This window comes from Suncus etruscus, chromosome 6, assembly GCF_024139225.1.
Source record: "Suncus etruscus isolate mSunEtr1 chromosome 6, mSunEtr1.pri.cur, whole genome shotgun sequence".
Lineage (NCBI taxonomy): Eukaryota > Metazoa > Chordata > Mammalia > Eulipotyphla > Soricidae > Suncus > Suncus etruscus.
Window position 1 is genome coordinate 92,971,618 of NC_064853.1, and position 15,113 is coordinate 92,986,730.

Below are 15,113 nucleotides of genomic sequence, written 5' to 3' on the forward strand. Positions count from 1 at the left end.
ATTTGATTTGGAAATTGAGTTGGTACCTTCTGACCTATCTAGTGATAACTATCTTTTTTGTTCATGTTAACATCAGGTAAAGTCGATTTGATCTGGATCTACCATCTTACATGCAAACATTGAGCAGTAACTTCTTTTGGTTCCAGGATGTCTTTACTTCTTATCTCTTTAAGCTCCAAACATGATTGCTGTACCCAGATCTTGTTGTCACTGGTACTGGCACTACTGCAGGAAAATAAAGTACATGTTTTTATCTATCTTAGCTTAAAACTGAAGATATAACTTGATCTAAGAAAAGAAGGTGGTTAGGTAAATATGTATATAATATAATATAATATAATATAATATAATATAATATAATATAATATAATATAATATAATATAATATAACAATATATTCATTATTCTCTACACCTTTTAGCCAAATAGGCTTTTGTGGACTTTTCTGATACCTTAAGACCATTTATAAAATTATTTGGATGAAAAAGGATATTTCAGTTCTCAAGCAGATTATGAGCAAATCCCTAACACTTTGGCTTTAGGGAGAATACCCTGCTTGGTGCTTGACAGTGCTCATGTGGTGCCAGGGATCAAATATGGGCCTATGCAGACATTTATTTGGGCCTTTGAACTGTTACTCTAGCCTTGAAATGAAATTTTGACATGAAAATTCTCAATATTGAGGATGGAGTGGGTAGAGCACCATGAATGTGGCTCACCCATATTTGGTCTCCACTTACCATATGATCCTCCTAAGTCTACTAGGAGTGATCCCAAAGCACAGAGCCAGGAATAAGCTCTGAACACTGCTGAATGAGACCCCCAGAACAAAAAAAAGATAAAAAAAAACCGCAATATTTAACCATCTGGCATTGTCCCAGTGATAATTAAGCTACCTCTTTGAAAAAAAATTTTTTTAGGTTTATGTATGGGTCACACCCGACAGTGCTTGGGGGTTACTTCTGGCTCTACGCTCAGAAATCGCTCCTGGCAGGCTCGGGGGACCATGTGGGATGCTGGATTTCGAACCACCATCCTTCTGCATACAAGGCTAATGCCTTACCTCCATGCTATCTTTCAGGGCCCCTCTTTGAAATTTTTAATTGATCGGTATCATTAATGCTTCATTGCCAGATAACCAGGGTAATATTTGCAAACTTTTTTATTAATATTTTATGAATTCATCTAGTTGTTCTGCTAAAGGTTTGCTTTTCAATTGTGTGGCAGTAAGTTCACATAGTACCAGAGATAGAGCAGTTAATAAAATAATGTCTCTGAATTCAGGGATTTTGCAGTTCACTAAGAAATTATGCAATGGGTAAAGTAAGTTTTATAAAGTTTTTCATATTTTCTTTTTTTGGTTTTTGGTTTTGGGGCCACACCAAGTGGCGCTCAGGGGTTACTCCTGGCAGGCTTGGGGAACCATCTGGGATATTGGGGAACCAATCTGACTTGGCAGTGTGTAAGGTAAACAAATGTCCTGAGTTGGCTGTGTGTAGTAAGGTAAACACCCTGCCTGCTGTGTCTGGTCATATTTTTCATATTCATATTTATATGAAGTTGTAAGTAGCATAAATGAAATATCTAATATATTGTTTTTTATCTTTAATGCATTATAGGCTTATTGACTATTTAGAAAAATAACAAAAGATAGACCAGCAATTAGTCTGAGTCAGATTTTCTCTAAAAATGCTTCATAAATACATTGACTCCTTTAATTCATAACTTGTTTGGTCTTTAGAAAATCTTTATAGCAGGGTTGTATGTGTTACTGATGATAATTTATCTCTTTTATAAAGGCAGAAAATGGGGTACCAGGATTTAATCCAAGATTATCTAGTAACCTTGATTAGGATTTAATCATAACAGTTTAACTCTTTATCTTCCGTACTTAGCCATTATGCTTTGTTAACTTTAAAAATTGATATTGTGATACATTTTCATGTCCTTTAGAAGATATTTCTTAGTGGCTATACTGGTTATCATATCCTAGGTGATTTTTCTGTATACATATTTAAAGAACAGCTAAATATGTGGATTCAATTACTCTGTTTCTAATAGATACTAGCATATAAATATCAGCATTTTTATTGACTCTTATCTTCAGCATTAGGCTTACTGTATTTGTATAACAAGTGTCCAAAATTAATGTTAAGACTATTTTAGATAGCAGCCTCCAACTTTTATGATATTTCTCACATTTCTCACTCAGCAGCAAAATTAATAGTTTCTATCTTAATGTCACTTAAAAATTATACTACTTTATTATTCTACTTTAATGTCATTTAAAAAGCATACATAAATAATAGAATGAAGGACATTTGTTTTGAATGCAGGTTTGATACCAAAATTCCATGGGGTTTCTTGAGTCCATCAGGGGTGAGCACAGAGCCAGGAGCAAACTCTGAGCAAATAATAATAATAATGATACTAACTACCATATTTAATCGTAGAAGAAAGAAAATATAGGATATGAAACTTGAAACAGCAAGAGTTGTATAAATATGTCATTTAATCAGTATTTCACTGTATAATTCAGGTTTATCTGAATTTGCATAGCAAATCTGACTTTGTTTTTCTTAGTGCTGTTAATTGGCATATATTGTCTTCAATGTTAATTTTTAATCTCTCTCTCTCTCTCTTTTTTAGTATACTGTGTGGAATTTTGTTCCAAAAAATTTATTTGAACAATTCAGGAGAGTGGCAAACTTTTATTTTCTTATTATATTTTTGGTTCAGGTAAGTTGAAAAGTTATATTGCATGCTCACTCATTTAACTAAGGACTATTTTATGCTGATCTTCCCCATTGTATTGAGAAGAAAACAATAATTTAAATGGCATACTTCATCTGTATTTCCTCTTTAGAAGTACAGATGAAATAGAAATACAATTCAGTATTGCATATGAATTTTAAGGTTGTCTTATTAGCTGACTGATTTTGCTGTTGCATGATGATCATAATCAAGGCCAAGAAAATAGTATTTTTAGAGGCTCTACAAGTAAAATTTCTCTTTAACATCTACATAAAATTTAATTTAAATTATTTTTTATTTAAAGTTCTAAATTTTTCTGAGTATAAATTTTGATATTGTAGCTCATTTTCTTAGCTAATCTATAGATCTACATTAATCTGCTTGACAGCTTTTTAAATTTTGACATTGCGTTTTTCCTTAACATCAAAAAACAAGAAAACAGATTATGTATTCTTGAATACCTCAAAAGTTAAAAATACTGATTTCAGTGGTCAGGAGTGTGGCTCTAACGATCAACACAGGCCTTGCTTATATTAGGCCCCAGACTCAGTCACTTTTGAAAATTACTAGATGTGACCCTGGTGGCCTGAAATTCTGTCCGTGACTTTCAGACAAAAACAATAGCATTTATTTTTTTTTAAGTGTACTAGTAGTGATTATCATTTTTTTTTTAAAGAGGTTCTTTTCTGTGGCATTTCCCTATTCATATCTTGATGTTAATAGTTGCCCCTTCCTTCTGGGTCTGCCATGTCTGTCTCTGGCAGTGCTCAGGGTGCCCACATGGTACCAGGAATCAGACACAGAATTGAACCTTATCCCTGGCCCCAGCATTGATGTTTTTGTAGAAACTGAAATATTATGGAGTCAGAGTGATAGCACAGTGGTAGTGTGTTTGCCTTGCATGCAACAGACCTGGGACGGACCTGAGTTTGTTTCCTCGCATCTCATATGCCCCCCCAAACCTGCCAGGGACAGACTCTGAGTGCAGAGCTAGGAGTAACAACTGAGTGCCACTGTGGTGGCCCAAAAACCAACCCCCCTCCCCCAAAAAAAGAAACTGGCATTTTAAAAGAAAGCAAAAAACGGAAGTAATCGCTTTAATGTTTGAGGATCAGGTAGGCTAGACATGATGATCATATAGTAGAAGAGGACTTGGATGTTTTGGTAATAAGTGTGATGACTTTGTACAACAAAATTATTAATGTTAACACTGTTATAACTATGCTGCCCCAAGTTCAGTAACATTTAAGTCAATAGAATATCACTTTGATTATTCTCTGAAAAATGTGAAATTTGTACTCACCAGTTAGGTCCGTCTAGCATATCTATTCATAACGTCTGGAATGGAACAAATTTGATTGGCTTATTTATTGAGTAAACAAACATTAATAAATCAGATTCCTGCTCTGCTTAACCAAATATAATTTCAGTAATTTATTTCTATAGTCGTATGTATATTCCCAGTTGTATGACGCAGACTACCTTCTTCAGTCTTTACACCTATAGACCAGCATCTGTCCTGCACCATCCCCTGAGCAGCAACTAGAATTAAGCTGCGGTCCAGTGGTTTCCATCCTTCCTACCCTTGCCTGCAGACTGGCCAGTCTGTGGGTGAATAGTTGAAGACCATTGATTTTAATGCTTGCAGTAGCATTCTCACAGCTTTCTTTCTCTAACTTGACTGCACGTAACAAAATCACTTGTAGGAAAAAACCCTTTTCAGTGTTTGTCAGCATGGTCAAAGAAATGTGAACTGAAATTCCAAGTAGTTGTAGGTCACTGCTAGACAAGTACTGAAAAAGACCTGTTGTACTCATGTTAACAAGGTGGTGGGAGAGATAGTACAGCAACGTGGGCACGCACTCATGTGCCTCACATAGGGCCCACGTGGGTTTAATCCTTGGCACCCATGTGGTCCCCTGAGTCCTGCTTAGTGATCCCTGAGTACAGAGCCAGGAGTAAACCCTGAGTAAGCCAGCGTAAGCTCTGCTGGTGTGGCTCAAAAACAAACAGCAGCTGTTTGTGGGTATTCATTCAATTACATGTTCTTTTTTTTTTTTTGGTTTTTCGGCCACACCCGTTTGATGCTCAGGGGTTACTCCTGGCTAAGCGCTCAGAAATTGCCCCTGTCTTCGGGGGACCATATGGGACACGGGGGGATCGAACCGAGGTCTTTCCTTGGCTAGAGCTTGCAAGGCAGACACCTTACCTCTAGCGCCTCTAGCGCCACCTCCCCGGCCCCTCAATTACATATTCTACATTGTAATAGCCAACAAAATGAAATGAACTCATGAGTTAAGCTGCATTTTAGCTGCCTAATACAATTTTCGTACTATATTTTGCTCTGAATTGTTACACATCGTTTGAATACTAGTCTCAGAATTTGCAGTTAAATATATTTTAAATATTAGTAGTATAATTTGTACAATATAAAATTATAATACTCTGTATCCTTGTTTTTAACCTAGCTTATGATAGATACACCTACCAGCCCAATTACCAGTGGACTTCCATTATTCTTTGTGATAACAGTAACTGCCATAAAGCAGGTACGAAATGTTTTTATTTTGTTATTTTTCCTAAGTTATTCAGGAATTGTTAAATATTTCTGCTCTGGAGTTTTCACTTACTGTCATGAAAATAATTTATATCAGAAAGAAATAAATTTTATGGTATTGGATAATGTAAACTTAAGCCACCCGTAAGTCAGGTACCTGGTAACTTAGGGAATTATTACCATTGTACAAATATTTTGTTCTCTTGACACATAGGAATAATCCCAGATAAGTATTGTATATGTACAAACCAATTTTTTTTTTTTTTGTGGTTTTTGGGTCACACCCGGCAATGCTCAGGGGTTATTCCTGGCTCCATGCTCAGAAATTGCTCCTGGCAGGCACGGGGGACCATATGGGACTCCGGAATTCGAACCGATGACCTTCTGCATGAAAGGCAAACGCCTTACCTCCATGCTATCTCTCCAGCCCCACAAACCAATTTTTATATGAAAAAGAATATTTTAATTTTTATATAGCACAGCAATATTTAAAGAAAATGCAAGAAACCTAGTTTATATAGAGATTGGAAAAATATACTTTTACATGAACATTTGTGGAATTGTACAGTCCTTTCTTACTTTTTACAACTTCTCTGGTAAAGGTGATTATTATGCAAGGCACTATTTGCTACCCCTACAGCTATCAGTTTTGTTTTTTGTTTTTTAAAAAAATCTTAGCATGTATCACTTTTACAGAGGTGGCCCCTTCAATCTGAAAGAGAATTAATTGAAATTTCTTGTTATTATGCTAACCTTTCAGTTTATACGATTTAGGGATAAGTTTTAAATTTATATGGAAATAAAATCAATTAACATTTCTTAATTCTGAGTTGAGGTATATTTATTACTTTAAAAAGTTAAGAAGTGGACTGGAGTGATAATACACCAGGGAGGGCACTTGCCTTGTACATGACTGATTTGGGTTTAATCCCTGGCACCGTATATGACCCCTAAGGCTCTCCAGGTGCAATCTCTGAGCACAAAGCTAGAAGTAAGCCTTGAGTACTGTCAGATATGGCCCAACTCACCTCCCCTTGCAAATAAAAAGAATAGTGTGCATTAACAATTACATTATATATCTAGAATGTCAGAGATGACCATGCTACTACTTTTTTTATTATTGTTTGCTTGCTGTTCGGGCCAGCCATATATAGCAGTGCTCAGAGAACACTTCAGGTTTTGTTCTCAGAAGACCATATTCAGTGCTGAGATTCAAATGGGTTTGGCCACATGCAAAGCAAGCGCTTTAACCCCTCTTCTATCTCTCTGGCCCTGTTCTTAGACTTACTTCCCTTTCTTTATTCTTTCTTTGGAGACTCAAATTTATACAAGCAATAAATATGCAAGTCACTTCATATATTTGTGCATTTTGCTAGTTTTCCCCAACTTATTTCATTTTAGGACACATAAATGTCCCTTTTTTGTATGATTTTCTTTTTTAATGTTTATCTAGTCTAGAATGTTGAAGTGACATTTGTATATATATATATATATAATTTTTTTTTTTTTTTTTTTGGTTTTTGGTTTTTGGGCCACACCTGGCGGTGCTCAGGGGTTACTCCTGACTGCTCAGAAATAGCTCCTGGCAGGCACAGGGGACCATATGGGACACCAGGATTCGAACCAACCACCTTTGGTCCTGGATCGTCTGCTTGCAAGGCAAACACCACTGTGCTATCTCTCCGGGCCGACATTTGTATATTAATAGTTCTCAAATGTAATGTATCTTGAAGCTTTTTTTTGAACTCTAGACACACATACACTATTTTCTACATTTGCACCTGAGTGTCTTAGGCTCTTCACTCTTGTTTCCTTACATCTTCACCTCCCATCCTCTATCAGTTGTTATTCCTTGTTTCAATTTGAATAATTTGTCTTTATTCAAGAGTTTATTGGTTTGTTGTCTTTATTCAAGAGTGTAGCTTAATGAGGGCAGAAACTGTTTCATATACCAGCTTATTTCCAGCAACCAGGACAAGGTTTTACATGTATTGGACCTTCAGTAACTATTTGATACTTGAATGCAACAAACAAAATATTTGTTTAATAGAGAAATATTTTCAACAGAAATATCAAGTATTTTAAAAACAATACAATATATTATAGTACTGCTGGCTTTAACTGGAAAGTGATGCCCTGAGTTGAAAAATATGCTGGTAAATTTATATTTGGAAAATGAGATCCCTTATAGTATGAGATATTGCTAAAATAATAATTGAAAGTCTTTCACCATTCAAAATTTTATAAAATTTAATGGTAGGAAGCATGAAGATTATTCCTCAAACCTGTGTTATTTTTGTTATTCAGGAATTTCTTTTTCTTTTGTAAGAGAAAATTTTTACTAATTTAATAAACAAAGTATATTGATATGTTTTTCAGAAGGTGGGTGGTAGAGCTCAGGACTTATTCCTGGTCCTGTACTCACAGTTTACTCCTGTGGTGCTAGATCAGATCAGGTTGGCTGCAGGAAAGTACCCCCTGTACTATCTCTTCATCCCTGCTTTTCAGGTTTCTATCTTCATTAATAAAAATCACCAGAATAAATTTGGAACACTAGAACCAATTGTCAATATCACTTTCTGCGTTCGAACAGAGATCTTCCTCCTCTCTCCCCAGTCCCTCCATTAAGTCCTTTGTAATTTTATCAAAGTATAAAAGACTGTCAGCAGTTATATATTTTAATATAAATGAACTTGGAGGTATTTATTTACTTCTTCCAACTATATTAAATCTTCATATTGAAAAAATCTTCATATTGGCAGGATATTGGACTTTGGTGCATATCATAGTCTTTATCTTTAGTGAACTTAGAAAGCTGTGAAGTAGCAAATATCAAATTAATTACAGTAATTTAGTAAAATAATAAGAACCAGTGAACTGTGCATGTTCCAAGAAAGAATGGAACGTTTCATCTTATGATAACAAGTAAGGTTCCTAAAGGAAGCCTTAAAAATGAATATTCAAATATGGTAGACAGACAATTGGCCAAGAAGATGACGAAGAATCCAAATTTGGGCAAAGGGCCAGATGGAAGGAAAGGCAATACCTGTTTTGGGGAATGTTTGACTAATGTTTGATGCAATATGGGAAAGCACTAAAGGAAAGGTAGGTTTATTCTAAATTGAAGCAACTGGAAGATTTTGGGCTGTAAGCAATACAAGTTATTAAGGAAATTTTGAACAGGATAGTGGATTTAAATGATTATTTGGAGAGACTGATCTAGCAGTAGTTGTATATAAGATGAATTAGAATTTGTGCACTTGTGGATTCTGGAGAGATAGGACATTGGCTAAGATTCTTGCTTTGTACAAGGCTGACCCAGGATTGATTCCTGGAACCTCATATGGTCTCCTGAGCCTAATATAAGTCTGGTAACTGAAATGTTCCAAGAAAATACTAGCTGTTTTCTCATTTTATTATGGTATCTGCTAATTATACCAAAAAGGATGCTTACTTATTCTTTGGTTATTTATTTATTTATAGGGTTATGAAGACTGGTTACGACACAACTCAGATAATGAAGTTAATGGAGCTCCTGTTTATGTGATTCGAAGTGGTAACCTTGTAAAAACGAGATCAAAAAACATTCGGGTATGGCTCTAGTATATGATAGAAACCAAACTGTACTTCAGTAGAACAGTGTTTTATTTAATCTGACTTTACTTAAAATAAGAACCTACTTTCTTACATTAAACTATTGATAAACCACTTGCTTTGTATTCATTAAAAATTAGTCCATTGGGACTTAAGGAAAATAAAAGACAATATAGTGATAATACCCAGAGACAACAGAGAAATAGAAATGAGGGCTGGAAAGACCAGCCCATGATATGAAGCTTACCACAAAGAGTGGTGAGTACAGTTAGAGAAATAACTACACTAACAACTACCATAACAAAGATAGAGAAATATAATGCCTATCTTGAAGACAGGCAGGGGATGAGAGAGGAGGGAGTAGGGGGACAGTGATGGTGGGAAAGTTGCACTGATGAAGGGGGGTGGGCTTTTTTTTTTTTTTTTTGGTTTTTGGGCCACACCAGGTGACACTGAGAGGTTACTTCTGGCTATGTGCTTAGAAATCGCCCCTAGTTTAGGGGACCATATGGGACGCCTAGGGATCGAACCGAGTTCTGTCCTAGGCTAGCGCACGCAAGGCAAACTCCTTACACTCTGCGCCACTGCTCTGGCCCCAAAGGGTGGGCATTTTATGGCTGAAATCCAATTGTGAACATGTTTATAAACATGGCACTTAAAAAAAGAAGTTATTAAATAAATAAGTCTATACATTTTCGTTTTTTGGGGTTTTTATTGTTTTGTTTTTGTTTTGGGGGCCACACCCATTTGATGCTCAGGGGTTACTCCTGGCTAAGTGCTCAGAAATTGTCCCTGGCTTGGAGGGGACCATATGAGACGCCGGGGTATCAAACCATGGTCCTTTCTTGCAAGGCAGACACCTTACCTCTAGCGCCACCTCGCTGGTCCCAGTCTATACATTTTAAAGTTCACACATATTTGCTTTTCCTCATTATTCTTAGGTGGGCGATATTGTCCGAATAGCCAAAGATGAAATTTTCCCTGCGGATTTGGTGCTTCTGTCCTCAGACCATCTTGATGGTTCATGTCACGTTACAACCGCCAGTTTGGATGGAGAAACTAACCTGAAGGTTTGTGTGTGTACATAGATGTTAGTGTGACATTTGGAGAACAAAAACTTAAAAGTCAGTTATTTTTTTTAGCTTATAATGGTTTTTATATTTAAAGAAATGGCAGTCTGGTAATTGTTGCCAGGGTAGTTTCTCATGATTTAGCCATTTCAAATTAAAAATGTTTTTAAGAAAAACAAGGCCACTTACTATCTTATAACTCATTTAGACGGGGAACATATTTCTTAGTTTTGAAATATAGTTAACTTTGAACATGTGAATGTTAAAAAAAAATTGTAAACAAGTGGCCACCAGACGCTGTAGCTTCTTTTGCCCATTATTTTACTTTCTTTCTCCAATTCTGCTCTTAAGCTGAGTGATCTCAAGTATAGTATGCCAAGATTTCATCTGTAAAAGAGATTTGAAATCGTTTCTTAGGCTGCTGGATCTTGAAACTGCAAACTAATCCTTTTTTACTTTTTTAGACACATGTGGCAGTTCCAGAAACAGCAGTATTACAAACAGTTGCCAATTTGGACTCTCTGTTAGCTGTGATAGAATGCCAGCAACCAGAAGCAGACCTGTACAGGTGTGGTGTGATTTTCAATTTGACTCATTTTAAATTCTATTTAAAGATCTAATTTTCATAATTATAAGAACAACATCATGCAATCTTTAGATGCCAGATATTTTTGTGGGGAAGAGGATAAGAAAGAGTGCAATTGTGAGGGACCAAAGCTAGTAACAGAATTTGTCAGAGAATTCTAAGAAAAGTATTTATTCAAAAACAGTGCTCAGATTCACAACATTTCCTCATAATTTTATATTTCATTATGAGTTGATTATATAATAGCTGTATTTGTATAGATATATAATCATATATACTTGATGCCTGGCCAAACTGATTAATACTGTGGACCACTAGGGCGAGACCTTGAGCATATAGGACATGCATTCCAGCCCTTGAGCTATCTCCTGGTTCCATAGTTTGTTAGATTTTTTACAGATCTTCTTATAAAAAGAGTAGAACCTTTATGTGGTAGAGGTTGGGCTCAAACCTTACAGCTTTTGTGTGAGGAAGCCATATTCTCTGGAGCTAACATCTTTGACCTGTATGATATACTAAATATAACCTAAATAATCTTTGACATAACCAGTTTTTGTAGGTGATGAAATCAATGTGTTTCATTCATTGATTTATTATTTTTATTTTATTGTTTGGGTAGAAAAATTGTTAAAGTAGCATTCACTTTCATGGTTTTGATGAGCAAAATTGATGTTCCTCCACCACCACTGCCCTTCTGACACTTCTGATTCATGTCTTCCTTTCTTTCCTCACTTCTCCCCCACTGTTTGACAATCTCAAGTTTTTGGTTTTGGGGCCCATGCTCCAGCAGTACTTAAGGCTCCTGGCTTTTGTGCCAGGGATAAGTCCTGGTGGTGCTTGGGGAAACATCTGTAGTGCCAGGAATTGAACCCAGGTCATCTGTGTGCAAGGCACTCGAGTACTTTAATTTCTGTAATACCTTGCTAGCTCCAGTAATCAGTTTTGCATTTATAAATCCAAGTTTGTCTTCCATTCAGTACTCTCTAGGATTTGTTTTTTTGTTTGTTTATCTTTGTTCTTTTCATATCCAGTGGTGCTCAGGGGGTACTCCTGGCTCTGCACTCTGGAATTGCTTTTGGTGGGTTCAGGAAACCATATGGGATGCTGGGGATCTAATCCAGGTTGGCCACATGCAAGGCAAATGCCCTATTTTCTGTACTATTGCTCCAGCCCCTATTTTGTTTCTCTGTGAACCAAGGATGAGAGAGGTCATTCACTTTTTTTCCTCTTACTTTTTAAATTTTAGGTACCATGATTTACAGTACTGTTAATGATAACTATTTTATACATAACAGTCCATCACCTGTCTCTTCCCCAGAGTGCCCACTTACTACCACCATCTTCCCAGTGCCCTAATCCCCTCCTAAACCCCCCCCCCACCATCCTCTACTGTAGGAAGCTTCCTGGTGAAGACAAGTTCTTGATTTCTCAGTTCGTTATTTTCCTACCATGAGCGTCACATGGTGTGGCCCAAAAAACAAACAAAAAAATTTGTCATTTTGACAATGTTGATCTTTCTAATTCATGAGCAAAGAATGTGTTTCTTTTTCCTCATTCTCTCTTTTGTTTGTTTTAGTAGTGATTTATAGTTTTCTTTATATTACTCTTTTACCTCATTTTTTTTTATTATTTTTGGCCCACACCTGGTGATGCTCAGGGGTTACTCCTGGCTATGCACTCAGAAATCGCTTCTGGCTTGGGGAGCATATGGAATGCTTGGATTGAACCGAGGGTATGCAAGGCAAATGCCCTACCACTGCGCCATCGCTCTGCCCCATCTTTTACCTCTTTTGTTAAGCTGATTCTTAGGTGCTTGGTTTTCAGAAACATAATTGTGAATGGGATTGTTTTTTAAAGTTATCTCTCATCGGGGCTGGGAAGGTGGTGCTAGAGATAAAGTGTCTGCCTTGCAAGCGCTAGCCTAGGACAGACCGTGGTTCGATCCCCTGGCATCCCATATGGTTCCCCCAAGCCAGGGGTGATTTCTGAGCGCATAGCCAGGAGTAACCCCTGAGCGTCAAATGGGTGTGGCCCAAAAAAAAACAAAAACAAAATAAAAAGTTATCTCTCATCCATTATTTGCATATAGAAAAACCATGGATTTCTGTGTGTTGATTATGTAGACTGCCATGAATCTAGTCTATTATTTCTAGGAACTTCTTTGTAGAGTCTTTAGGATTTGTTTGTTTCTTTTACTTTGTTTTAGGGCTACACAGGGCAGTGCTCAAAAGTTTCTTCTTGTTCTGTACTCAGGAATTAATTCTGCTAGTGTTCAGACCATATGAGATGACCAAGATTGAACCTGGGTTGGCTGTGTACAAGGCACATTTCTAAGTATAGTAGCATGTTACTGACAAATAGTGAAATATTGGATTCTTCTTTCACATCTAAATTCCCATAATATCTCTTCCATGTGTAATTGCTATGGCAAGACCTCCAGTACTATATTGAACAGTAGTGGTTAGAGTGGGCACCTTGACTGGTGCCTGATCTTAGGCTTTCTAGTTTTCATCATAGAGTACAATATTTGCATCAATCACTATTTGCTCCAAAACTTACAAAGAGATTGGTGGTAGTTAGAACCTTAAATTATAGTCAGAATAATGGCACAGTCAGTGACATTAAAACATTCCTAGAAACCTCATATAAAATATCAGCAGCAAAATAATTTGGAATGGCTTTAAACAGGAAGGGAGAGACACCTAGCTGGTTCCCTTAGAAAGGATCCTGCTTAGTGAAGAGGATGTGACTTAAATAAGACTCACTCAGACTGCAAAAGATGCGATTGGGAAGCAGCATTCAACCCCACCCTGACCCCAAACGACCTTCTGGGGAATTAGGGCTGGTCTTCCGATGGCTGCCGTGGTGGCCCTGTCTTGGAGTCAGGGGAAACTCTCCCTCTCCTTATTTATGAAATAATTAAACTTGGCGGCAGCACCTCAGTCTTACTTTTTCTTATTTTTTCTCCTTTTTTTCCTCCTTTTTTTCTCCTTTTTTCCTCCCTTCCCCCCTTCACCATTTAATAAAAAAATTTTAAACTTATTTCACATAACTGATTTCTTCTAGTTCTAACCAACTTGCAAACAAATTGCAAGGAAATAGAAATAACATAATTATTAAAGACTTACATGTAAGACTAAACTTAAATATATTCAATAACTAATAATGGGATGTAAGTACAAATGTGTTTACAAACACCTCAGTTTCTCATTGTATGGCTCTCTCTCTCTCTCTGCTAGAATTAGTTTTTTAGCTTTTTTCAGATATCTTTTTCTGAACCCAGGTAGTTATAGTGGAGATTTGTCTATGTGATGGAAAAATTTTGATTTATCAAAGACAAGTATAATGTAGTTACCAGTAGTTGATGAAAACTAATCTTATGCTTTAAGAGCATTTAAACTACAGTATACATTTTATCTGCAAAGATTTCGCTTTAATTACCTACTGCACATAAGGATTTTTTAAATCTTTTATAAAGAAAAAAAGACTTTTCCCCCTAAGTTTTATACAACTTGTAAAAAGAGCATAGAGTGATTGTATGTTTTGGGAATTGTTTGTTTTTTTTTTTTATTTTTAAAATGTGTATCTAGGTTGGGAAGATTGCTCAGAGATTGAAATGCATGCTTGAGACTCTAGTTTGATCCCCAGCACCATTGGGTGTGAACTCTGTGACCTCAGCACCATCAGGTCCAGCAGAATCAAATCATCAGGTCAAGCACCAAATTATCAGATCCACACCTCTGCCATTACTAGGCGTAATCCCCAGATCCCCACTATTGGGGAGGCTTATACACAAAATTATTTGTCAGATTATAGTACATATTTTTTTGAGGAAGATGGATCCTGAGCAGTGGTCAGTGCACCATGGCACCCCTCCTGGAGATTCTAAATCAATTGGATCTGGGGTGAGGCAAGGGCCTGAGGATGTGGCACTTCAAAAACTAGGGGCCTGGAGAGATAGCACAGCGGCGTTTGCTTTGCAAGCAGCCGATCCAGGACCAAAGGTGGTTGGTTCGAATTCCGGTGTCCCATATGGTCCCCCTGCCAGGAGCTATTTCTGAGCAGACAGCCAGGAGTAACCCCTGAGCACCGCCGGGTGTGGCCCAAAAACAAACAAACAAAAAAAAAAAAACAAAAAACAAAAAACCCTTGAGGGATTTGAGCAACACCTGGAGATGCTTGGAGGACTGTGTGATGCTGGTGATTGAACTATGCTCAGTTGTGTGTAAGGCATATTCCTTAACACTATTCTCTTTCTGGCCTTCAGCATGGTAGTCTATGACATGATTTCTAATGATCATTTTTTATTGTAGTTAAATTTATTTTTAAATATTTATAATTAAAAATGGATTGTAGTCAATTCTCATTTGTTTTTTTTCTGATATTATAATTGGTTGCACATTTGCCAATTTGAAATTCAGGTGTTTCAGTGCTATAGTTTAACACTGCTTCATCTTTCATATCATTTGTTTTTTTTACTCCTAGGTCACTCTTTTGTCTCTTTTTCTTTCTTCACTATTCACTTTCTTGGCCTGTTTTGCTATTTCTACTC

The 15,113-nt window shown here is 36.7% G+C and overlaps 1 protein-coding gene across 1 annotated transcript in view; it reads left to right on the forward strand.

The window, feature by feature from the left end:
* Positions 1-15,113, forward strand: part of ATP11B (ATPase phospholipid transporting 11B (putative)) — a 114,846-nt gene that overhangs the window by 21,012 nt on the left and 78,721 nt on the right. The window contains exons 3-7 of the mRNA XM_049775818.1: positions 2,650-2,739; positions 5,223-5,303; positions 8,795-8,902; positions 9,847-9,975; positions 10,440-10,543. Of these exons, the coding sequence (XP_049631775.1) occupies positions 2,650-2,739; positions 5,223-5,303; positions 8,795-8,902; positions 9,847-9,975; positions 10,440-10,543 (512 nt within the window). The remainder of the gene's footprint in view (positions 1-2,649; positions 2,740-5,222; positions 5,304-8,794; positions 8,903-9,846; positions 9,976-10,439; positions 10,544-15,113) is intronic.